This window comes from Schistocerca piceifrons, chromosome 3 (assembly GCF_021461385.2).
Source record: "Schistocerca piceifrons isolate TAMUIC-IGC-003096 chromosome 3, iqSchPice1.1, whole genome shotgun sequence".
In the NCBI taxonomy this organism is placed as follows: Eukaryota; Metazoa; Arthropoda; class Insecta; order Orthoptera; family Acrididae; genus Schistocerca; species Schistocerca piceifrons.
In genome coordinates, this window is record NC_060140.1 from 890820181 (window position 1) to 890847439 (window position 27259).

Genomic DNA, 27259 nt, shown 5'->3' on the forward strand with positions numbered 1-27259 from the left:
TATTCCTTTCCTAAGTGCAGATTACCCCAATCCTGAAAGGTCTTCATAATGGGAAGCTCTCTTCAGACTCAATTTACTGGCTCTGTTACAAGTTTGCCTGTCATGCAAATGAGGTGTAGGTCTTTATTTAGTATTTGTGTTTTCAGTGGAACTGGACATCTTACTTAAAAATAAGTTCTTACTCCTGATTCTGTTTTATCTGGGTATGTTGATCAGCCTCTAAAGTTGTGTGGCATAAAACTCCTTCCCATTCTCCACATGTTGCATATTTGAATATTCTACTGTAGATCTGTATCAGTCATTGTACATTACATGTTGGCCATACTAGAGGTAATCATTGTTCCTGTTGCATGTCAATCCTTTCTGTATATTGATTGATCATAATTGATTCATCATAAATAAATAAACAAACAAATTAAAGAAAATATCAAACTAGACATATTCGTCTTCAGGGATTGTCCAAGATTGTTGCATATATAAAACTGTCCAAATTCAGCCTCCAGATTGCTTTCCTGTATTTCCATATGACTTCTTTTGGGTAGCTGCCTATCTTCATATCTGTTACAGTAAAATTAAATTACAATTGGTTCAAACTACAAGTGGTTTAAGATTATGTTTGGAAAGGTTCAACATGCTTTAGAAATTAGTTATAATAGTACAGTTGTACAACATATCATTAGTTACAGAGCAATGTGTTGAATACAGAACTGAAAGTTCACTGTCGTAAACTAACAGTACATCAGGTTATGCTGCTGCATAAAACTTTTTTAGCACAATCAAATAATGGAAATCCAGGATGTAACGTGACAATGTTATGAAAAGAATAGTTGCTACTCATCATATAGTGGGGATGTTGAATCGCAGATGGGTACAACAAAAGACTGTCGGAAAGAAAGCTTTCGGCCAACAAGGCCTTTGTCGGAAATATACAAAACACACACTCTCTCTCTCTCTCTCTCTCTCTCTCTCTCTCTCTCTCTCTCTCTCTCTCCCCCCCCCCCCCCTCCCCCCTCTCTCCCCTCTCCCTCTCCCTCTCCTCTCCCTCTCCCTCTCCCTCTCTCTCTCTCTCTCTCTCTCTCTCTCTCTCTCCTCTCTCTCTCACACACACACACACACACACACACACACACACACAAACACACAGTGCACACTACCAGAGAGTCTGGATGCTGATGCCTGACTGTTTTGTAGTAAACATGAATTACATTAGTCCACAAGAGAGGGGGGGAGGGGAGAGTTGTTTTTTAGCACTGTAGCACTGTAGGTGTTGTGCCAATAAGATTTTGTAAAAAAAAAAAAAAAAAAAAAAAAAAAACACTTTTATAAAGCTGCAGTTGCCTGACATATGGTTATTTATGACAGAGAACTTTCAGTTCCATGTATTCGACTTTGTATTCTGTAACTGTAAATAATTTCTTGAGAAATTTTGAGCCTTTCTAAACATAAACCTTAAACCGTTTATCGTTTGAATGCATTGTAATTTAATTTTTCTGTAATAGATCTGAGGATGGGCAACAGGCTTGAAACTGGCCACATGGAAATAAAGGAAAGCACTCTGGAGACTGAATTTGGACAGTTTTATTTTAAATAAGAAGAAAAAACACTACATATGATTGAGTTGGTTCTGTAGGTATTATCTTCTCTTAACTCTAAGTTGTATTTCTTTCTACTATGGAAATCCATGGTACTTTATCATAAGCTGCATGCCTTTATGTACGTTTGATACAGCTAATTTTTAAGGCTGCGGCTTGCTGTCTGTATTGATATTTTTATTCTCTCTCTCTCTCTCTCTCTCTCTCTCTCTCTCTCTCTGTGTGTGTGTGGGTGTGTGTGTGTGTGTGTGTGTGTGTGTGTGTGTGGAGGGGGGACGTGCGCCCACCACTTGATCCGCAGGGTTAAGTATAAAAATCAGCTGGTTTGATTTCAGATGGAGGCTAATAGTCTACTTTTCAGATTTGTGCCTTTTTAATCTTTCAGAAGAGTAACATAGCCATTTTATGCAGAATTAAGAATGTGATTTATCATTGGCATTTTCATTAGGAACACATCCAGCCCTCTGTACTCCCGAGTTTGGCATTGTCATTTGCTTGTCAGTAGAGCACTGCATTTTCATGGTAATTATTTCCGCATCCTTGCAGTTTGGTTTGACGTGGCCACTCACCCCCACATAGATGAGCAATCACAAATTGTGAGGCAAGTATGCGTGGCCCTTCCACACAGTTAAGTAACATGGCAGCCTGTGTTGTCACAGTGGAGTGACACCGATAAGTCTGACGTGTTGTAACTCATTTCAAATTGTAATTATCAACGGTAACTGATTGGGTTTATAATATTAAAAATTCCTATGATTTAACTCTCCTGTAGTCTAAATAACTTAACATTATTTCATGTGTGAATCCTGTTCTCATGAAATTCTACAAGTAACTGTTGAGGAACAGGGTAGTGTTGACATTTGATTGGTGTATCGCTCGCTTTCTTGCTGAAATTAAATGTCAACTTGAACTAAACACATAATCAGGTGAAGTGCTAATAACTATACTCCTTAGATATTTGTAGCTACATTCACCAACTTATAATACTGATTTTCCTGTAATATCAATTTGCTGTCAAAATTAAATAAAAATAACTTGGGACAGAACACATTTTGTATGAAGATACCAGTTGAGTTCTGTATACATTTAGCAGTTCAGATAGGACAGAAATACATGGTTTGTGATGATATTGATATGTGCTACAACATGTGAATAACAATAGCTCTTTTATACTGTGATGATGTGAACCAAAGGCGGTAATTATATTACAAAGACAATTATGCAACTGTGTGTCATTCATTTAAAGATAATAATAAATTCTTCTGCTGTTCCATTTTCTCTTCAGAATGGCACAACTTAATCAGGGAAACAACCTAGTAATAGTGTCCATATAGTTCTTCTGGGTTGGAGCTAGCATCATGTTATAGAATGTTGAACCAACTGTACACCATTCAAACAAGTGGCCATTTATAACTTGGACACTTGCAGTTAGTTCTCCGTTTTATAATATGATGTGGCCTACAACCCTGAAGAATTTTCTGAGAGCTGACTCTAGCCACAAAAGCCTTTGAAGATACTGACTTATTATAACTGTTACAGATGGCAAATGTTCATTGCAATGACTGGAATAATGGAGCAAGTGAATGCTGTATGGCCAAATGTGCCAAGCCGTATGGCTTTATCATTATACTGAGATTAATTTTGCAGTTGACATTTAAATAAGTTGAAAGGTAGAGGTTGACAGCCAGCTGATTGTATTCCTTTCTCGAGGGCCACATATTAGCTGTGTAGTCTGCTTTGTGAGTACTGAAAGTATGCTGCTGCCAGCAACACTGGCCTGTGCCACTGCAATTTGTCAATCGCAGTATTATTTTATTTGAGCTATAGGCGAAATAGTGTTGAACATCTTTGACAACACGGGCCACAGCTGCATGTAGTACATTTATGTCATTTTCTGGTGCTGCTATGCACATGCAGTCCTCTACTTTTGTGGTCCAAGTGGCCTTATGGCCTTACTGGTTTCAGTATCTTAAGTCCCTACCCCCTCCGCCCTCTTCAGTCCCTCCCCCTTCCCAGCCCTACTCCATACCTCAAAACAGTATGAAACTGTGCAGTGTAGCCATATATGTTTATTGGGCAACCCCTTAGCTAGACCACAAGTGAAATCTTTGTGATTTATGATTATTGAAATTCTCTACATCAAAAAGGAATGTGTAGCTAGTTTTTGTAGGAAGTATAATTTGTTTCCCTGTCATATTTGTGTTTTTTTGTGATTCCATAGCCAATATTTTTTAAAGTAGTGAGTGTAAAGCTCATTATCTAGTTATCTTAATTTGTGTTGTTACATAACACCTTTGTGGTTTTCCCCTCTAACCTTCCTTGCTGCAGATATTATTCCCTGTGATCTTGAATCTGTGTGTGTTCTGTTAAATGTGTATTAAAACAGACTCCTGTTAACACAGTATGAAAAAGTTGACATGTATTTGCACTGTTTTGAAGGAGTCTCACAGTAAAAACAGAAAAAAGTTAAGCTACAATGTCTCATCGAGGTCATCAAGGTGTATCCTATCATGTGTAATTCGTTGTTGCTTGATACCAGTGTGTGTAATGTTTTTGTTTCATGATTTTAACACATTGGTACTTTTACTTAATGCATAGAACCACAATAAAATTTCCATTTGTTGAGCAACAGAAGACACAGGAGTGAATAAAACAATTACTGAAATATTAAGAAATAAAGTTTTTTAGGGTCCCTGTCAAAGCACACACAGAAAGGAGGATCCAAATAAATGATAGATTGGGATCAGGAGGTGACATTTCAACGACTGGGAGTTTAGAATGGACAGAGAGTACTGTTGCCAAGCTAGAAATAGTGTATTGTTAAGTTGGCTGTTTTGAAGTTCGATTTTTGGAAGACAAGACAGAATTCAAATCTTGCACCACAAATTTACTCTGTTATGTTGTTGTACATTTGTTGTGGTGGTGCTACATGCCACAGTGAATATACTGAAATGAAACTCAGTGAAATACAAGTTATTAATTCATTGAATATTCGTTTTTACTTATAAATTTTCACATTTAATGTTGAAAATGCCCCCCCCCCCCCCCCCCCCACCCGTGTTGTTGAATACACAATTCAATTCATCTAATCATGTTTCCAAACTTCCAAACACAAGCTGTAACATTTCTTTTGCAACAGAAGCAGTGAAAGTGGATATTGCAGTTTTCAATTCATTGATGGATTTTGGACGGTTTTTATAGATAGTTGCTTTTGCTGCACCCAAGAAGAAAAGTCAGGCGATCGTGGAGGCCAAAGTCCCTGTGAAATTATGCGATTACCAAAAACATCAGCAAGCAGTGACACTGAAACGCAAGCTGTTTGTCTAGTTGCATCATCGTGTTGAAAATAACTGTTCAGTATTTCACTTAACTCAAGTTCTCCTATGAATGGGTACAGAATATCGTTGTGCGTTTGTTTTGTTGAAAAACATGGGACCCACAATTTGATGTCTAGAAATTGCAATCCAAACTTCTATTTTCACAGAATGAAGTGATTCCTCATGAATACACAATGGTTATGCAGTACTCCACATATGAGAATTTTGCGAGTTCATGTACCCGGACAAATGAAACCACGCCCCATCAGTGAAAACATTTCATTAAGAATATCCCTTCCATTTTGTTGAACGGAATTTTTGAACCATTGACAGTAATTCGGTCTCGTGCCATGATCAGTATTTTTCAGTTCTTGCATGGCTGTCACTTTGTATGGGAAAAGTTCTAATTTTTTCCTTACAGCTGTGTGGGCGATTCCGACACTGACATAGATTTCCTGGGCGAGATTTCTTACTGACTTGTGCAGACTAATCGACATTTTATCAAAATATTGAGTAGTTTATCCTCAGACAAAATGCTAGGACGACCACTTCTCAGTGAATCTGTCACTGAACTCGTACTTCAAAATTTGTTAATCAAATCTGTTACAGTATGTGGGAGTGTTGTCTCCAGGAAAACTGAATTAAATGTTTGATGAACTGAAACTGTGTATTTACCGCCAGCTTTGAACACTTGTTCGACTAAAAACATACATTCTTCAATGGTTAGCATTTTAACAGTGACAAAACGAAACAGACAAACAAAGGAACTAAACTTAAACGTTCACATCAACATGTAACAACACATACCAATGATACTACTGACGCTGGCTGAGGTAGTGTTGAGAGATAAACTTTGCAAAAATTTACTGTTCACAAGATGAAGATATCGGAAGCATACATGTCTCTGATTGTGACAATATAGTGAGTGGCAATTTGTCAGAATGTTGATATTGGCTACCAAGTTTATAATTTTTGTCACTCTCCAAAGTATATTTATCATATTGCTATACTAAATGAAAGTAGAATCCCTAATCCCAGTTCCTGAAGTTGTTCTTTATCAGCAGGCAATCTTAGAAGTGTAGTTCACTTTATTGCATTAGTCATCTTATAACTTCATATTCATTCACTATGCACTGTTCCCCTGGCACTGAGGATAAGAGATTCTGGGCAAATGCTAAGTTGCATCTCATTATTTTAGTAACCTTTCATTTGTTGATCCCTTACCGTATCCTATCTTTTAATATTTTATTTACAATATTAGGAAAAAGGTAGATTGCTACTCACTGTAAAGATGACACATTGAATTGCAGACAGGCAAAATGAAAACGCTGTTACACATTTAGCTTTCAGCCAAAGCTTTCTTCAGAAAAGGAAAACACACACACATTCCAGAATGAGATTTTCACTCTGCAGCGGAGTGTGCGCTGATATGAAACTTCCTGGCAGATTAAAACTGTGTGCCCGACCGAGACTCGAACTCGGGACCTTTGCCTTTCGCATGCAAGTGCTCTACCATCTGAGCTACTGAAGCACGACTCACGCCCAGCCCTCACAGCTTTACTTCTGCCAGTATCTCGTCTCCTACCTTCCAAACTTTACAGAAGCTCTCCTGCGAACCTTGTTCTGCAAGGTTCGCAAGAGAGCTTGCAGAACAAGGTTCGCAGGAGAGCTTCTGTAAAGTTTGGAAGGTAGGAGACGAGATACTGGCAGAAGTAAAGCTGTGAGTACCGGGCGTGAGTCGTGCTTCGGTAGCTCAGATGGTAGATCACTTGCCCGCGAAAGGCAAAGGTCCCGAGTTCGAGTCTCGGTCGGGCACACAGTTTTAATCTGCCAGGAAGTTTCACACACACATTCATTCACACAAGCAAGCACGCCTGACCCACACGTGACCACTATATCCGACTGCTTGGACCAGAATGCAACTGTCACCTTGAACAGAAGCAGCAGTCTGGAGGGGGCAGAGAAGGGATAACAGGGTACGAGTGGGGGAGAGAAGAGTGCTGTCTGACAGAGCAATCAGGGACTAGGATGCAGCATGATGAGACTGCAACCAGGCGCACCACATGAGGTAGTGAGGGGGGGGGGGGGTGTATTAGCAGAGGGTGATGGCACACGTAAAGAGGGTGAGGGAAGATGGGAGACATTAGGTTACCTTAGGTTGAGGCTGGGATAATTAGAGAGCAGACAATGTGTTCTAAGGGTGAATTCCATTTGCATAGTTCAGAAAAGCTGGTGGTGTAGGGAAGGATCCAGATGGCCTGAATAGTAAAGCAGCCATTGCATTTAAGCATGTTATGTTCAACTGCATGTTGTGCCACAGGGTGATATCTAGTGCTGATATTTTCAGCTCCTTTCCATTTTGCAATTTCGGTTTGTGTTATTTTGGATCACCTGCATCTACTTCTACATGTAGATGTATTTTTGATCAAAGAGTAATGATACAAATATGTACTGTTTCTTCAGCTGAGATGCAAAATTATTTTTAAAATAAAATGTGGATTCTTTTCAGTGGTATAACAAAGTAAAGAGGTTCTCCTTAGGCAGTTCGTATTTTTTATTCATAGCTGATTGGACTGAGATCGGGGAAAAAAGTTGGTATTTCTACATTATAGGAGTAACTAATCTGCAGCAGGCAGAGGGATTAGCAAGGATGCTGAATCGCATAAAGGTGCAATCTTTTTTAAATGTGGATAGTTCTCATTGTTATTCTTAAAAGTATGACTTCTTACATCTTAAATCTATCATTTTCCCATTCTTATATTTAATTTTTTTTCATTTACATTTTCAGAAGTTTGCAAGCATCCTGATTAGAATACAAATAATATGATAAGAAAAGATAGTATCCTGTGCTTAGCAGTGGGTGGTAACATACGTGAATGATAGTTGTAGCCGAGTACTCACAAACACGCCCTCCCATCCCCCCTCCTACACACACACACACACACACACACACACACACACACTTATTTTCGTGTATGAAATTAATTACGTAAGTCCTCTTTGGATATTTTCATTGAATTCTGCAGTAGCCTTTGTGGGTAGCAATGAATACTAAAAATGTTGGTTAATTTATTAGCATGTTCATTTGCATGGCAAAGCATTTTTGGAATATTTGTTCCTTTATTGTAATTATTGTCTGCTTTGTGAAGTACTGATGCAAGGGAAATTCTTGAGCCATGTATCTCTTACTTTAGCTGCTATACACATAAGGTCAGCAATCTTCAATAGGTGGAAAGCATAAATCCTATACCAGGGAACTATACACAAAATGCTTGGTGAATTAGAATAAATGTGTTGGCAATGGCAAGGGCTTAGGTATACCACAAGCAAGTAAACAGATGTTTAGGGGAAGGAGCTTTCTTAGACTACCTGTTTAAGTTATCACACTTCTGTATCAATGGCTCAGAATTGCCAGACTTTGCATGTCTTAAAAATTTTGTGTACTTTTGCTTATATGAGACTCATGACAAAAATAATGTACTAACTAATGTACCATTTTTCTGATATCTTGTTTGCATATCTTAATAAATATCTGAATTCTTGCTTCAGAAATTTGTAATTTTGTACTTTTAGGGCTTTTGCATGTCACCATGTCAAGAGTGTACCCAGGATCTGTGTGTGTGTGTGTGTGTGTGTGTGTGTGTGTGTGTGTGTGTGGGGGGGGGGGGTAATTAATGAAAGAGGTTTTCATTTCGCAACAAGTGGCTCTGGGAGCACTTGCTACTGCTAAATATCTGTTACATAGTCTGGCTTGCTTCAAACTGAAAAGTCTATCTGTTTTACGAAGCAGGATGAGAGTTCTGTTAAAAAGAATTTTTTTGTTTTTGTGGGGGAGGGGGTAATGGCACAAGCTGCTCCCTGTACTCCACTGGGTACACCCTTGCACAGTGCACTTAACTTTTAATTATCAGTCTGTGTAATTAACTTCGTTGTTCAGAGAAACCCTACTGAGTGTTGCTTTTTACATTTGAGAGCTTGTTTTAGCTTCCATTTGCCATCCTCGGATTATTTTTGATCATTCAAATTATACTACATACTAATCATTTTCTGATACTTTAATTTTAGATGTAAATATTATTTGTATTCCCCTGTGTTACATTTTGCATATGGAGTCACTGCAAGTTAAAATGTCATAATTTTTATATCAATATGTTCCTGCCCACATTGACAGGTAGTGTAATGTGGATTAAGAGAAAAGTCTTTTATTGCAGTGATACCCGGCACAATTCAGATTGGCAGCCAAGGGGAAACGGTACAAGGCTTGCACACCCTCACCATGACTAATGCTTCAACGGGTGGCGCTATTGTACAGTATGCCACACAGGGACAAGATGGACAGTTTTTTGTTCCAGGTATATGTGTCATTTAGAACAAATATTGAACCATTTTCATAATGTTACCAATTGTTACTTTTCATTTTCTTTTGATTTTCTCTTGTATGTGCACTAACATTCGTATACCATTTCTTTCTGGTTCTCCTGTATACCAAATCTTCATTCACCTAAACTCTTTGTTCTCTTCATCTGGTTTTCCCCGTTACAGCTACTCACACATAACAGAAGTGTCTGTATATGTGGGCATCCACGACTGTGGAATTGTATCATGATGAAAAAAAACTGCTCCAGCTGTATGATAGATATTTAGTTCTGTACCAACTAGTTTTATTTCATTATTAGAGTCGCATCTTCAGGATAGCATTTGTTAATAAACAAGATCAAAATGAATAAAGATGGTTCAGTTAAAATCTAGTTGAATTGTACACAACTGTATAAGAAAATTATGTACTTTCATTTATTTCATTACTTACTCAAGGGTAAGCAGTGGATGACCCAACAGTCTCTGTCCAGTTGTAATAAGAATATTCAATCAAGAGGTTGGTAGTCAAACTAAAATATATCAAAATGCAGGGAACATTGTTCTGTTTAAGGGAACCGAGAATAAGGATAATGTGGTGAACTAGGTGGACGTAAAAGTATAGAAAAATTATATGTGTGGGTGATGAAAACCTACATGAACCTGGTAGGGTAAAACAGATATCTGCAACCAGAGCCTGCCAAATTGTATAATAGTTGACGGTCAAGTCTAAAATACATAAAATGCCACTTTTGAAACAGGCAATCAGTCTTGGTGACCTCTGCGTTCCTCATATCGTTACAATGGTGTTTTGCCTGTGGTAGGTGTACATAATATTTTTAATTTTCCATTTCCCAAGTCTTTTATCTCGATGATTGTTTTGGAGGCAACATTTATCAAGGCGTAACCTTCATTACCTATCGTACAACCAAAAAGGCTGTGGGTTCAGAGATTTGTTTTACCTTAGCAGGTTAAATTAGGTGTTCACCACCTACACATATCATCTGTTTTACACGTTTACGTCCGTCTAGTGTAATGCTCTATCCTTATTCTAGGTTTCTTGTATTGGTATGATGATCCCCACGTTCTGCTGAATTCTAGCTTTACTACCGACTTGTTTAAGGTTGAACATTTTTATTACAATTGGACAGAGAACATTCGGTCGTCTACTGGTTATCACTTCAACAAAGTTGTAAAATAAATGTAAGAAGATAATTTTACTGTATAGTTTTGTGTACAGTTAAACTACATTTTAAATGAATGTTTATATACAGATGTGACCCTGAAGATGCTGCTCTAGTGCTGTGAAACAATAGTCCATTTAAAATTACTTGATAGTTGACACCTGTCACTTGTCATTACGTTGTTGCCATATTGGTTGACCTCTACCACTCGGTTGCAGGCAACACACAAACTCGGCAAGTCACTTCACAAATGTTATCGGTGTTTCACATAGAGCAATGTTGGAAGTGGACACCGCGAGGTATGTCGGAAATGTGAGCTGCTGTGTCAACAGTTGCTTTTAAGTGACCAATGACTGAAATGTGGCAGACAAAGCATTTTGTAGCTTTGAATTTAACCTTGTTTTGTCAGCTAACCACAACGAAGTGTAATGTATCTGAGAAAGCAGTGGTCAACAATCTGTGGCAGAACTAAAATCATGATCCCTTTGTTCATGGCAATAAAAGCTAACCTCTATAAGAAAACATAAGACAGAAGTAGTTTAGTTTCAGTGCTAAAAGCAAACTGTAATTTCTCATTACCGTTGGTTACCCGCACTATCATCTAGTTGGCTACACTGGCTGCCACATTACCAACCAATGAGCACTCCTCATTGGCACTTGGTTGCAGGTTATAGGTGACAGAGGCAGAGTCCAAACAAAAAAAGTGATAGGAAGAAAAATAGAGCAAATAAAAAAGTCAGTGTGATGATGAAAAGAATCAGTAAAGAATTAGAAATAAAATAAATTACATGTAAACAAATCAATTTAATCAAAATGATGATAACTCTTTTGTTTAGAGTTAGAAATAAAAGCTTTAGACATATTGACGAGATTCTATTGTACGACACTCAACATGGCAGTTTAATATGATAACCACTGCGCTGTAGTACAGCTCTGAGTCGGTTGTTATATTTTTGAGTGTGATCACCCAATCACAATGATGAATTGTGAATTGCAGCCTTCAGAAACTCCGTTTCAAACAATGTCTTGCAAAGCTTAGCTAATAGAAGATTATGATAACTGCATATGAGATGCTGAATCGCCTCTTGTGCGGAAGTATCCAGTAGTGTTTGGTTATTGCTGTGTATGAAATGTGTATTTCATTAGCATTGTGTGTGTGTGTGTGTGTGTGTGTGTGTGTGTGTGTGTGTGTGTGTGGGGGGGGGGGGGGGGGAGGGGGGGCTGTTATCATGTATGATGAAATATGAAATAAAAGTGCCAGACCCATGATTTAGGGTCCAGACAAATCAAGAAAGACTGTCGGACAAGGGATTGGAAGTGAACAGATTCGTTGTTGCAGTATAGCAACGGTCAACTGTTTGGGCGTGATGTTGAGCACTCTGATTGGAGGAAACTAGCTTCAGTGCGTTAAGAGTCAACTATCAAGTAATTTTAATCAGATTGTAGTTGGTTTATAAATAAATATTTGTCATACATCTGAAGTGATATTTTTCATCACAATACTCGCAGGTAACATTATGTCTGTATGTTCCACAAAATGAATGAGACAATTTTACAAAAGTTCTAAATACTTGTATGAAATAATGCTGTTTCAGTTACTCTGGAACACATTTAGTTTTATGGTAATGTTCCAAACTGTGATGATTTTCTACATGATCAGACTGACCAACATTACCATAGAGCCGAAACATTTAGCCATGAAATGATTCTGCATCCTTTCTGTTGTTGTTCATGCTGTTTACTTTTTTTTAACTGATAGCATGTAGCTCTTTGTTCTGGTGAGCATTTTTATCAACTCCCTTTCAATCGAGATACTCACATGTATTATATTTAGTTAGTAGACTCGTTATTTTATAGTGTTCACTATAATCCACAGCTACTAATAAGAGTAATTTAAATTCAGTTTGGAGTGTTGTACTGTGGGTACAGCTGGTAGTACAGTGAGGCATTAGAAGTAAATGAGCGGGGGTATATGGAAGGCCACAACACTTTCATAACCCTGCAGTGACTATTTTCTTCTCACTGGCAACTGCATGCTGATAGGCTGTACATTTCTAAGGTGTGCAGCACGTTTATAATTCTTTTTCTCTTGTGAAGGAAGGAGTAAAATTTTCTAATCAGTGAGCACAGTTGAGAAGTATTAATATATCAAAGATCCCGTTGTAGTTCTATATTATTTTTCTGTGCATAGTGCTGTGCTACAGAAGAATGCTGAAGATTAGATGGGTAGATCACATAACTAATGAGGAGGTACTGAATAGAATTGGGAGAAGAGAAATTTGTGGCACAACTTGACTAGAAGAAGGAATCGGTTGGTAGGACATGTTCTGAGGCATCAAGGGATCACAAATTTAGTATTGGAGGGCAGCGTGGAGGGTAAAAATTGTAGAGGGAGACCAAGAGATGAATACACTAAGCAGATTCGGAAGGATGTAGGTTGCAGTAGGTACCGGGCGATGAAGAAGCTTGCACAGGATAGAGTAGCATGGAGAGCTGCATCAAACTAGTCTGGACTGGAGACCCCAACAACAACGTAGTGCTATTGAAAAACAGCTTACAAGTGTCACCCGCAATCAAATGAATCTAATAACAACATTGTCGTCATTTGAAATCTTGTGGAAGGTGACAAGTGTTCCATTCCAAGTTGAGATTTTAAGCGTGTGGACCAATGTGTGAAATGGGTGTGGTGAATTGCCACCAAGAAGAGCTTGCTCAGTCGGTGGCTCCACCTGGCCACCTGCGTATGACAACACGGCCTATGTATATGGGCATGTACAGGGAGGCAATGAATGAAAGTGACACAGATGATTGTCCCAGTGCAGCTATCAGAAGTAGTATGGAAATGAGCATTGGACTGTTCCAACTGGACAAGCAGCTGTGGGCTTGTTCACAGACTATTGTGCAACCTGTAAGTGCCAGATGTTTGCCAAAGAGGCCAATTCAGGTTACTGTCTCCACAACCGATGACAAGAGAAGCACTACAGTGGACACCAGTGCTATGTTTTTTTTTTTTTTTTTTTTTTTTTTTTTCTGGACGAATGTGGCATCCGAGCTCGTGGCTCACCCAATTCAAACTTCCGCAGCAGCTGAACCCCCGCCGACAACCGTAGAGGTTAAGGGGAGTACAAAGGCTTCTTGCAGCACATCAAACAGTGGAAGACTGCGACTGAGGACTGCAGGAAAAGGCACAGTGAGAGCGCAGGTCTCTGCGAGGCAAACTACAGGAGGGTGACAAACAAGGCAGGGGCATGGTCACTGCCTTTCTAAATGCATGCCTCCACCTCAGAATGGCTGATAAAGGTGGCATTTAAGTATTCTCTGAGATGCGTGAACTCTGATCACCCAAAAGAACTGCCGGAGGACCTCGGGCATGACATACACGGTGATGTGCATAAGGTAATCTGAGACATAGTGTTCCCTTCTCTCCTCGTTGTTACCACAGATAACTTTGAGTTCAAGAAACACTATTAGGTGACACGGGGCCCAACACAGCGGTCAGTGTTGAGCTGTTAAAACACAAGAGGGGCTGTCTCAGTGCTTCGGCTGGCAAAGGGCAGAGCATGTGGCACAGTGTTGCTCACTCGCTGAGGCAAATGTGAAGTGCACAGGCGACATGGGAGCAAGCAATACACACTTCTGGATGCACGTCTGCTGAAGTGCAAAAAAACAGATGTGGCAAGTACGTTGCAAAATACTGTGGATATGAAAAGTGCAAGGCTACAGTAGCACACGAGTGTAGCCTGCTACACGAGGCAAAGGCAAAGTGCTCCACTCCGTGTCCACACTGAGGCGCACTGACAACTGTGATACTGGCTAACACTGCCAACAACACAACAGTGCTGTGCAATACTGGCTGGAGAAACTGCTTCCATTCCAGAAGACAACAGTAGATAGCATATAATTGCCAGAAAGCATGCTGGGCCCAGCACTCCAAATGAGCAGTAGAAATCGTCATTCCAGGGGGAAAACCAACTGCCCACCATAGAGAGAGGATAACATCACAGTAGGCACCACTAGTAGCTACACGACAACCGTTGTCCACGCCATACTAGTATCCCTGGGTGCTACAGCCATGGCCGTAACCAGTGGTGACCTGGTTTTCCTTAGCCATCTGGCTTACTGCAGCTTTTGACTTGCTGAGACACTGCAGCATATCTCCAACAATGTGTTGAAAGCTGCAGAAGCAGCCAAGATGTCTGCTCCACAGCTAGCTAACTGAAATCTCTCCCGACACCGTCTGCTCCTGGAGTGTTAATATCTGGCCAGTTTGCCGGCCTTGGCTGCTGGCAACAGTGCTGCCAAAATAGGAGAAGAAAAACTGCAAAGCGCAATAAAACAAGAGAACAAAAATTTTTTGTACATACATTAATGGGGCATAGCTCCGTGTGCCCAAACTCCACCAGAACCAAGGAGTGAATGCATTCCCCCCAAAAATTCCTAGTGAGAGAGATCCACACACATTTATTATGGAGATCTTACCAGGAATGTGCTTAACTTTTATCAGAAAAAACCTTGATAGCTGTAAGTGTAATGTGGTGTGGGCCCCCTTGTGTCTTCAGTGAAGTACAGTGAAGTGTTCATTGATATATCAGCACCTTTTGAGTAAATTTGATGAAAGGAGAGGAGAGTTACACAAATTACACCCTGCATGAGACAGTCAGTATGCACCACACACTTAAAAGATGAATTTGGGAAAGAGAACAAGATAAGACTGTTGTCTGGTCAGATCCCAGGTTTGCCAGTCATAAAGGAAAGTCGTACCAACTGCCATTCAGGATTCAACATTTAGTTAATTGATTTTCTTCTTGAAAGGATGGCAAGGAATACAACACACTATTAGACATTGTTAGTTGATCAGAAAGCTGTATAAGCAGAGGAGACAATTGTGACTACTCATCGGACATTCTTCTTCCGTGTAGCAATGCACAACTGTTGTGTGCTTCTATCAGTGCATAGTTGTGTAAGCAGCCTTAACCGGTGACAAAATCGATTAAATTCACTCTTGTACACACTCCTTTCAATTTTAGGTGATTGTGTTCAGTCTCACAGTCTGTAACATTCAGTAATCTGCGTATGTCTTCTGGGCTATACCTAATGATAAGCACCTCAGAACTTAAGGCCCATACACACAAAACGATCTGTCTGTGCAAAGATCTGAATGCATCACATCTGCACAGATTGTTACGTGTCGACAGAAGATTTGCACAAATAGGAGGTGTATGCAAACCTGGAAGTTTGAGATGGATGTTTGAGCAAAATTGCTCAAATCTGTGGGCACCAACTGCATCTGCTGCAAATTTGGTGCCCAAGACATGTTTGGATCACCTGTTTTTTTGGTTTAGTGTGTCTTTCCTCAGTGCACAGCAAATTTTAAAATGGCAGGTACAAGTCAGTGCTCTGAGTATTTGTGCTGAATTTATTGAACTGTATAGGAATCAAAATAAGAAGGTAGTTGCCTGTAATTCTTTAATAGAGACTTTACTAATTGTTGACCCTATGGCGAAAGGTAATGGAAAATATATTAGTGTTTTCAGGTAGGGAATTGAAAATCCCACCTAAGAAGCAAACTAAACTATAGCGTCAAAAGATGATTGTTTTTCCAAATTATCCGCAAATAATTTTGCCAGTTGTTGGGTTTGCTCTGCATCTTGCGGGCAGGACCATAATCGTTAGCCACTGAAATTTCTTTTCTAGATCAATAGATGGTGGACGAGCACTAATTTGGAATGTGTGTTGTATGAATACACCACATTTGCAACCATTCACTGCAGGCACAGACATTTGTGCAGATATCTGCACAGAAAGATCATTACGTGGGCATGGTCAAGTCTTGAGTGGGTAGGATTTGCTGAAAATTGAGTACCAGAGCTGGCAGCCAGTTAGTACTGTCAGTGCCCTGTACCATAAACTGTGTGCGTTCTACAGCAACAGCCATGCAACATGATGGTGAAGTGTTGTGTGCCGTAAGGAACCGTAACTTGGCTTAACTGCCCAGATTGCATGCAAAGTACCGAACTCTATGAAAATCCTAACATAAATATGTTATGATAGGTGGTTGTTGAAGTGAGTCAGTCATTAGAAAGCAAACTCGGTGGTGTCTGCTACAGACAAGTCGTATTAGGCTTACTCAGACAAGTGACACTGTTAGTGGCATGTCCCTGGTTGTTAAGGGAGAGCCGGCCGCTGGTGGCCGAGCGGTTCCAGGCGCCTCAGTCTGGAATTGCGCGACCGCTACAGTCGCAGGTTCGAATCCTGCCTCGGGCATGGATGTGTGTGATGTCCTTAGGTTAGTTAGCTTTAAGTAGTTCTAAGTTCTAGGGGACTGGTGACCTCAGATGTTAAGTCCCATAGCGCTCAGAGCCATTTGAACCATTTGTTAAGGGAGACAAACTGATCAACATTTTGACGCCTACTTCTTCTTGAAGAGTATATATACTTACGTCTTGACAAATATCTGTAATGGCATTTTATGTTATGGACTGTGGTATTTGTGAGGAAACCACCAAATGCCTCATCCAGTCCCCCATTCATATTTCAGTACACAGACAGATGAACTGTAACTGCTGGTACAGGAATGACCATGGTGCCCATGATTGACAAAAATTGGCTTACTTCGTGCTGCTCCAGAATGTTCAGTGACATTGCCAACCTTAGCTATGTAACAGTATTGTGCACCATAGCAATAAGTATGGCTGTTGGGAATTTAGTTTTGATTTATGTGAGGAGTTTTTCATAGTGATCGTCAGATTCATGGGGCCTGTGGAGGAACCGCTTGAATGAGAAGTGGCGGTTTGAAGAACAAGGTAGTCAACATCATCTGGGAGATCAGTGTGCTGACACCACACTTGTCCATACTATCCAATGACACAACTGACAAAGGATGACACAGCGGTCAGTTGTTCTCGATTGGCCCATCATTTTCAAAATGTAGGGCTTTGCTTATGCTTGTTCATAGCGATTGATTTACAGAAATGAAGAAAGATGCTGTACCTGATCTATCTGGCAATTCCCACTCAATTTTTTGTAAGCTATAATCTGGCTGCCACAAGAGGAGGAGGAGGAGGAGGCAGTGGCGTCGGCAGTGGTGGCTACCCCGACAGCCAGTGCACTAAAAGCTGATTGCAAGCGTCTGCTGTCAGCATCCTCCGTTCTGATGTCGAGCTGTGGTGTGTGCGATATGTAATTCTGTTCACTGCAACATGACCTTACTGGGGGCAGAAACAAAGTGCATTGAATTCATTTCCCAGTAACAATACTTTTCTACTGCTGTAGACAGGAAAAAAATTGTAAACTTAGTGCAGGAGAAAAGTTCAGTCCCTCTTCCCAAACCATAGGAGGATTGTTGTTTTCCCTGAATTACTGAAGCATTGTTTTAATAAGAACCCCTTCAAATGTAGTGACATAGCAGCACTCCATAGCAGTGTTGCCAGTGATGAATTCTGCAGGTAAATGACTCGTTTCACAAGCAGCCACAGCAACCGAATAGTGACATTGCAAGCTGTCTAAGTGGTCTGCTTTGCTGCAAGTGGTGAATGTAAATAGTGGCTCCACTTTTGACTATGCAAGAAACATCAAGGTAGTGTTCAGACTGCACCACAGCCACACCACTCTCTCTCTTTCAAATGTGAGAGCACAGCACTGCCAATGCACGAGTCTTGGGTCTCTCTGTCCCTAGTGTAGTAGCTGTTGCAAAGAGGAAGTGGTTGGTTTGTACTGTTACAGATAATAGCGTTGGGTAGAGACCAGACATTGACATGGAAATTTTGCCATTGAGACTGAAAAGAGCCTCCCAAATAGAATCTGAAACACAGTGACTACAGCTAAAAGATCGCAAAGAATAATGCTTGGTAGTCCATCATAGGGAAATTTGTAACAAATTTCGCTACCATATCTTCAACAGAAAAAAGCATGATCAGTAAAAAAGTAATGTTTCTTTGCACCAAATATTGGTATCACAATAATATTATAGTAACTAAAATACTTTACAAGTTTAGTATATGCAAAGTGTATTTCAAGCAAACGTCTCAGGTGTACGTTAATTGTGATTCCAAGATTGATGTGCATTTAAATCATTTCCATAGTCTTTCATCCATGAAGTAATCCAAAAATGGTGTTCAGAACATTACACTTGACAGTCATTGCCAATGAATGTCTGGAGGAATATGCTTTGAGCCATAACAATATGCACTTTTTCTAAGAGGACTTTGCATTCATCTAGTGCTTTGTAACTTAAATCTGTGCTTTACAGCAAAATTTTTAGTGACATTTTACCATTGCTGAGAAGTTCACTTTCTTTTCATGACACTAGCAATTTTGATATGGGAGGATACTCTTTCCTGCTGTAGTAAGCATAAATATCCCTGTGAATTGCACCAGTCTTGAAAGAATCTTAAGTTAGTGACAGGGTGAGGCTGCTTTTCCTACTTCCCAGGCATCATGAAAAATATATTACACGATTCAGACAACTCGAAATCATTACAGTTCACACTTAGGTTTTACAAATTTTGCAGTAACACTCATTCGCTTACTGCTGTTCTTGCACTAATTCGAAGAGCTTTCCATTAGGTTGTACAAATTTTGCAGTAACACTCACTTGCTTACTGCTGTTCTTGCACTAATTCGAAGAGCTTTCCATAACAGTATCAGCAGGAACTGATGGCTGTGCATTTATACTTGTGTATTCTTTCTCTGTAGTAACTTAAGTGCCTCACTGTCAAGCAGCACACCTTGATCAAAGAATTGTCACTAAATGAATAAAGTTGTTTAGAGTATCACAATTTTCTAAACCACAGCACTGTACAACCCAAGCACACAGTAGAAACCATACACAATGCGCACTGTTTGTTCCCACCAAACAAAGCTGGCAATGTGGGAGATTTGACATCACGGCCATGAGCTATTACCACTCTGGGATTGGTTTACGCTCTGCGCCTAGCGCCTCTCTTGCCTTGTTCTCCACTTGTTAACCTGTAAAGCTGTCAACTTGAAATGCATATGTTAGGTGCAAAGTTTCAGCGGCCTGGGGATAGTAGTTTTTCCAGGAAGGGCTGTCTAATGGCAGCTCATCCTCAAGTCCAGCAATACAAAGTATCTCCTCAATATTATGAAAAGGATAGATTGCTACTCACCATGTGGTTGGAGATATTGAGTCACAGACAGGCACAACAAAAATACTACTAAACAAGTAAGCTTTCAGCCAAAAGGCTGACTCGCGGAGTGCGCGCGCGCGCCACACACACACACACACACACACACACACACACCTGAGGTTTTTAGCAGTGTTTTGTTGTCTGTCTGTGACTCAGCATCTCCACTATATGATGAGTAGCAATCTATTCTTTTCATACTATTACCATTTTTCTGTCCTGGATTTTACATTGTTTGAAAGTGTCCCCTCAAATGTATTCCATCTCCTTCTCTGACGAAGTGATCTAGAAGATAGCAAGTATCTGTTGTAATTTCTCCAAGTCTTGCTGAACATTTAATGATACATCCTCCACTATTGCTCAGTATTTTACACATGGTGAACAGAGCTTTTTAGCACCACTAACATATGTCTGAAGTACCACTTACGGTCTGTAGCAGTGGCACTATCATCAGTGGCAGCACTGCTTGCGAAACACTGAACAGCACTGCAAAGTAACCTTGTGTGAAGCTGGTCTAATTTGTGTAGGAAATACCTTGGAGTGAATGGTCAACAGTCGCCTACTTCGTATCCTAGTGATTGGGGAAACTTGTTGGCCATTCTGTGTGGATTCTGGTGGTGCTTAGTGTTAACAACCTGTAGTGCAGTAGTTGCTCATTTGTGTTGTTTTGAAGACAAGCGTCCATTTGTTTAGTAAGCTAGTCAGGCAGGTTCTTGGCTGTCATCTGTTCACATCTCCATAGTGACTTTTTCCCCTTTAAGAGGTCTAATCTCGTGTTTTTAACTGTAAGTATAAATTCAGTCTGTAGCCCAATTTTCGTTTCTTCTGAACTGGCAGCTACACAGCTCATTAAGACGTCAGCATCCATTGGTGACACGTCAGGAGGGTAGCAAGTTGTGTATGTAGATTTCTGTATGCTGAGCGAAAATTTTGCTGGAGACAAGTGTCTTAACTTATCTTCGATAAGGATGAAAGCTGAAGCAATTAGTTAAAATTTATGCCACAGCTGGGATTTGAGCCGAATCTGGTGTTTACTTAGCAAATGCGCTAACCACATCACAGTAGCATTGTGGCTACCAAAGCTGTGCGGACTACCCTTGTCCAGTGCCCTCCCTAACACAAATTTCAGTTCACACCTTCAACCTATTTCTGTGTACTTTTATAATTTACTTCTTTAGTTAGTCTTGCCACCATAGAATAGGATATGTGTGAATGCAGGAGCAGCTAGATGCAGTTCATGAACAGCTGAATGAGCTTTCGGCTAAGCTCAGCTGCCTTCACACTGCTGTCTCGGGGTGGAGTGGTGATGGAAAATCTGGTGCAACACGTAAGATACCTTAGGTGTCACTTGTTTCACTCATGGGCTCTGCTGCTGAGTCGCCTCCTCATGTATCTGACGCAGTGGATCCACCCTCACTGTAGGGTCGCTTGAGGCGGAGGACTGAGGCCTCACCTGTTTGCCTTGTAAGTCCGCAGGTGGCCATTTGTTCAGCAGGATCTGAGCAGGCATATCTTGGCAGGGGTTTGCTGGTTTTTGGGAGCTCCAACATTAGGCACACCATGGATTCCCTTAGAGAGAGAAGTATTCAGGGCTGGAAAGAAAGCCACTGTGGACTCAATATATCTGTTGGGTGGCCTCATCTGAGATGTGAAGGATGCCTTGCCTGTGGCTATTACCGTATTTACTCAAATCTAAGCCGCACTTTTTTTCCGGTTTTTGCTATCCAAAAATCCGCCTGCGGCTTAGAATCGAGTGAAAAGCAAGTGGAAGTTCTGAAAAATGTTGGTGGGTGCCGCCACAGCTAACTTCTGCCGTCAAATATATGTAGCGCTACACAGGCATGCTTTGTAGGCACAAAGATAAATACTGGCACCAAATCCTCTGCTTCAGTAAATAAATAAAAAAAAAGGTGGAAGACGAGCTTTTTCTTCCCCGCCCCGAGTTTCGACCACTGCATTTTCATACATTATCCAATGAAGTAAATACAAATTCCGTATTGTTCATCTTCGAATGTAGCAGCATTTCAATGTACTATGAAAATCCAACTGGCAAGACCGTTTGGGATGTTTGTCAATATGGCCAACTCTATGTTCTGAATTTTTTCCTATCTGTGAGAAGAGATGGTTGCTAATACGAACTTCTATGAATTGTGAATCAGATGCAGTATTCTCTTCACCATAAGAATAATATGAATATAAACATTTTGCCATGTATTGTTTTGTGTTTGCTGCTATCTCATTTAAATCCTGTCTGCCTAATAAACTACGAAACTAGAGTGAGATAACAATAAACGCGGAAGAATATACATATCACGTCATGTTTATATTCGTATTATTCTATGCCTAATAGTGATACAGTCAGAAATGAAGCACAGCAATTGACTAGATTTTTAAATCTAAGATGACTAATTTCTGTGCAGAATGTAATGTGCTAAAGAGGCGCCTGCAAAGATTTTCAAACGGAGAAAAATTTTCGCTAAACTCTCATTCAGAACATCTATCATACGCAGTGTATTATTTGGTTCTTGTTGATCATTATTAAAGAAAGCAGCAGTGTAAGTAACAACAAATAGCAGTCTCTTGCCATTGTTTCGCTAGTGAGATGATTCCTTCCTCTCTCTCTCTCTCTCTCTCTCTCTCTCTCTCTCTCTCTCTCTCTCTCTCTCTCTCTCTCTCTTTTTAATTTTAAGCGGCGGTAGTGCACACAAAAGCAAGCCATGCCGCGATCGGCGACAGGCCGTGAACACAAACTATCAAAATGCGACAAACAATGCATGACACAGTACAGTAATGCATTTTCAGCTTAAAGTGACGTAAACACCTATAACAAAGAAAATGGCGCTTATCAGATCAAAGAAAAATAAGCAATCAATTCAAACCAGACGAAGCACGTGAAAAAGGAAGGGTACCCGTATAAATACGGACGGAGCGCCTGACGCATAGCAACAGCTACCTGGTAAAGCTTAACTGCTAAGCTTATGACTCGAACAGAACTACTGTAGCTGTATCATCGTTCATTTGACCTAAATTGTGTCTCCTATTACAATGGAACAACTTTGTTCCGATTTGGAGATGCAGTCTAAAACTTTTCTCTCCCCTTGAATTTAGAGTCTCAAATTTCAGGTGCGGCTTAGATTCGGGAAATTTTTTTTCCTTGATTTTGAGTCTCATTTTTCGGGTGCGGCTTAGATTCGGGTGCGGCTTAGATTCGGGTGCGGCTTAGATTCGGGTGCTGCTTAGATTCGAGTAAACATGGTACCGAGCAAGGTGGCACAGTGGTTAACACATTGGACAACGGTTCAAACCCGTCTCCAGCCATCCTGATATGGGTTTTCCTTGAGTTCCCTAAACCATATCAGGCAAATGCCGGAATGGTTCCTTTGAAAGAGCATGACTGATTTCCTTCCTCCTCCATCCCTAATCAGAGCTTGTGCTCCATCTCTAATGACCTTGTTGTCGACTGGACGTTAAACACTAATCTCCTCCTCCTCCTCCTCCTGTAGCTACTGAACTAGCAAGGTTCAGCAATCTGCTATTTGTGGCTCATGTTGGCACCAACAGTGCTTGTTGAATGCATTCTGAGGCAATTTTCAGTCCATACAGGCGTCTGGCTGCTGGCCTTGCACATGTGGCATGTGGTGCCCACAGAACTTGCAGTTTTCAGCATTGTTCCCAGATTTGACCAGAATCCGTTGGTTTGGAGCCAAGTGAAGGGTCTCGACCAAAGGCTACATCGACACACTGATAGTCTTGGCTGCAGATTTCCTAACCTGCACTGTCGAGTGCCTAATTGTAGGACTCCTCTTGATATTCTTGGTAGGTTGGGTGCACACACAAAGGAATCAGCTACTCGGATAGCATAGTAGTAGTGGAGTGCTTATGGGTGGTGTTTTTCTAGGCTAGGCTGTAGTTTGGGGTACTTTGAATGTGATACGCCAATAGTGAAATCAGACTACGTTCATAGTAAAGACACTTGGACTGTCAAAATTTTATTAGTAAATAGTGAAAGTGTCCACAGTAAAGTTCCCAAATGTACTGCCCTCCAAGAAAGTTCTTATGCTCAAATTATGTTTTTGGGACTGAGAGCTGACTGGAATACAAAGTAGAAAGCTCTGAGATATTTAGTGAGTCATAGATTAGACACCAAAGGAGTGGTGCTCTGTTGAGGTCAGAGTGAGCGAAGATATCCAATTGTGTATAACAGGTGTAGGTGACACCAAGTTAACTATAAACAAGTTAATTGTTTGATGTTTTTACCAGCCCCCTGATTCCACTGTGACAGTTCTAGGAACATTCAAAGAAAGTCTTAGGGTCATTCAAAGAAAATTTAAGGTCAGTAGCGTGTCAATACCCAGGTCATGAAATACTAGTTGGAGGAAACTTTGACCTACTGAGTATAGACTGGGATGCCTTTGGGAATCACTGCAGAGGGTACAGGCAGAAAGGCTTTCGAAGTACTTTTAAACCAGTTTCCCAAAAATGTCTTGAGCAGCTAGTTTGGCAGCCCATGCACAATAGAAATATCTTAGACCTTGTAGCTACAAACAGGTCAGTCCGTGTCAGTGGCATCCGTGTAGAGATGGGGATTAGTGGTCTTGATTTCATAGCAACTGTGGTTATTACAATTAATAAATCAGTGAAGAAGAGTAAGAGAGTGTTTCTTCTAGAGAGAGCAGATAAGCAGTTGTTAGCATGTCATTTTGACTATGAATGGGCGTCACATAATTCCAGTAAGGGGATATGCTTCCAGAAGGAAATTCTGAAGCTTCTGTGAAGTTGGGAAGGTAGGAGATGAGGTACTGGTAGAATTGAAGCTGTGAGGACGTGTCGTGATGGGTGGTTCAGTTGGTAGAGCACTTGCCTACGAAAGGCAAAGGTCTCAAGGTAGAGTGTTCGCCCTGCACGCAGTTTTAATCTGCCGGGAAGTTTCATATCAGCGCACACTCCACTGCGGAGTGAAAATTTCATTCTAGGCATGGACCCTGCTGGAGGCTAAGACATAACAGCCTTTTATGAAATCATTATATGATTGAAACCATTTTTGATGTTAAGTTTGTGTAAGACACTACTGGTAGATACAATATTCTAGAGTAGCTTCACACGTGGTGCTACTGTAATCATATGTTTATGATCTTATAATTGTTCCTATAATGACAGTTGTTTCTAGACACTATTTCAAATGCTTGTGTGATAGTTTCGACCTTGATAGGATATGGCGGCTAAGGAGGGGAAGAAATCCAGTGTGCACTCCGTGTGCATTCTGGGTGGAGCCATTCCTGATGTGGAAAGGGTCCTTCCGGATGCCATGAAGAGCACAGGGTGCAGCCAACTGCAGGTGGTGGCACGTCGGCACTAATGACATGTGTCGCTTTGGATCTGAGGAAATTCTCTCTGGATTCCAGCGGCTATCTGATTTGGTGAAGGCTGCCGGTCTTGCCTACGAGATGAAGGCAGAGCTCACCATCTGCAGCATCGCTGACAGAACCGACTGCGGACCTTTGGTGCAGAGCTGGGTGGAGGGTCTGAATCAGAGGCTCAGACGGTTTTGCGACCGTGTTGGCTGCAGATTCCTTGACTTGCACCATAGGGTGTTGGGGTTTCGGGTTCCTCTGAATAGGTCAGGAGTTCACTAGGCTACACGGGTAGCAGAGGCTGTGTGGCATGGACTGGGCGGTTTTTTAGGTTAGAAGGCCTTGGGAAAGTACGTGGTGGGCTGCAATCTCAAAGGGTGCGTGGCAAATACAGGACGTGCTTGGCTCAAGGAACAGTCGGAATTGTAATTGTAAATTGTTGTAGTTGTGCTGGGAAAGTCCCTGAGCTTAAAGCGCTAATAGAAAGCACAGAAGCTGAAATTGGTACAGAAAGCTGGCTAAAGCCTGAAATAAGTTCTGCAGAAATTTTTGCAAAGTCTCAGACGGTGTTCAGGAAAGATAGATTTGGCAGAGTTGGTGGTGGAGTGTTTGTGTCTGTCAGTAGTGGTTTATCTTGTAGTGAAGTCAAAGTAGATACTCAGTGCGAATTGGTAGGAGTGGAGACTCCGATGATGTAGTTGCTGAACAGTTCAGAGAAAATTTGAGTCTCGTAACAAATAAATACCCCACTCATACGGTTATAGTTGGTGGGACTTCAACATTCCCTCGATATGTTGACAAAAGTACTTGTTCAAAACCGGTAGTAGGCAGAAAACATCTTCAGAGATTGTCCCAAATGCTTTCTCCGAAAATTATTTCGAGCAGTTAGTCCATGAGCCCGTGCGAATTGTAAATGGTTGCGAAAACACACATGACCTCTTAGCCACAAACAATCCAGAGATAATAGACAGCATCATGACTGATACAGGGATTAGTGATCACAAGGTCGTTGTAGCTAGGTTCAGTACCATTTCTTCCAAATCCACCGGAAACAAATGCAAAATAATTTTATTTAAAAAAGTGGATAAAGTGTCACTAGAAGCCTTCCTAAGAGACAATCTCCATTCCTTCCAAACTGACTATGCAAATGTAGATGAGATGTGGCTCAAATTCAAAGATATAGTAGCAACAGCAATTCATACCTTGTAAATTGGTAAGAGATGGAACTGATCCCCCATGGTACACAAAACAGGTCCGAACGCTGTTGCAGAGGCAACGGAAAAAGCATGCGAAGTTCAGAAGAACGCGAAATCCTGAAGATTGGCTAAAATTTACACACGCCCAAAATTTGGCACGAACTTCAATGCGAGATGCCTTTAATAGGTTCCACAACAAAACATTGTCTCGAAATTTGGTAGAAAATCCAAAGAAATTCTGGTCGTATGTAAAGTACACAAGCGGCAAGACGCAGTCAATACCTTCGCTGTGCAGTGCCGATGGTACTGTTACCGATGACTGTGCCGCTAAAGCGGAGTTATTGAACGCAGTTTTCCTAAATTCCTTCACCAGGGAAGACGAATGGAATATTCCAGAATTTGAAACACGAACAGCTGCTAGCATGAGTTTCGTAGAATTAGATACCTTAGGAGTTGCGAAGCAACTCAAATCGCTTGATACGGGCAAGTCTTTAGGTGCAGATTGTATACCGATTAGGTTCCTTTCAGATTACGCGTATACAATAGCTCCCTACTTAGCAATCATATACAACCGCTCGCTCACCGATAGATCTGTACCTACAGATTATAAAATTGCGCAGGTCGCACCAGTGTTTAAGAAGGGTAGTAGGAGTAATCCATCGAACTACAGACCTATGTCATTGACGTCGGTTTGCAGTAGGATTTTGGATCATATACTGTTTTCAAACGTTATGAATCTCCTCGAAGGGAATGATCTATTGATACGTAATCAGCATGGTTTCAGAAAACATCGTTCTTGTGCAACGCAGCTAGCTCTTTATTCGCACGAAGTAATGGCCGCTATCGACAGGGGATCACAAGTTGACTCCGTATTTCTAGATTTCCGGAAAGCTTTTGACACCATTCCTCACAAGCGACTTCTAATCAAGCTGCGGGCGTATGGGGTATCGTCTCAGTTGTGCGACTGGATTCGTGATTTTCTGTCAGGAAGGTCGCAGTTCGTAGTAATAGGCAGCAAATCATCGAGTAAATCTGAAGTGATATCAGGTGTTCCCCAGGGAAGCGTCCTGAGACCTCTGCTGTTCCTAATCTATATAAATGACCTGGGTGACAATCTGGG

General features: G+C 40.8%; 1 protein-coding gene across 3 annotated transcripts in view; it reads left to right on the plus strand.

The window, feature by feature from the left end:
• LOC124787795 (cyclic AMP-responsive element-binding protein 1) overlaps positions 1-27259 on the plus strand; it is a 69972-nt gene that overhangs the window by 20507 nt on the left and 22206 nt on the right. For all 3 annotated transcript variants that reach the window (XM_047254715.1, XM_047254717.1, XM_047254716.1), the window contains one exon: positions 9121-9261. In XM_047254715.1, the coding sequence (XP_047110671.1) occupies positions 9121-9261 (141 nt within the window). The remainder of the gene's footprint in view (positions 1-9120; positions 9262-27259) is intronic.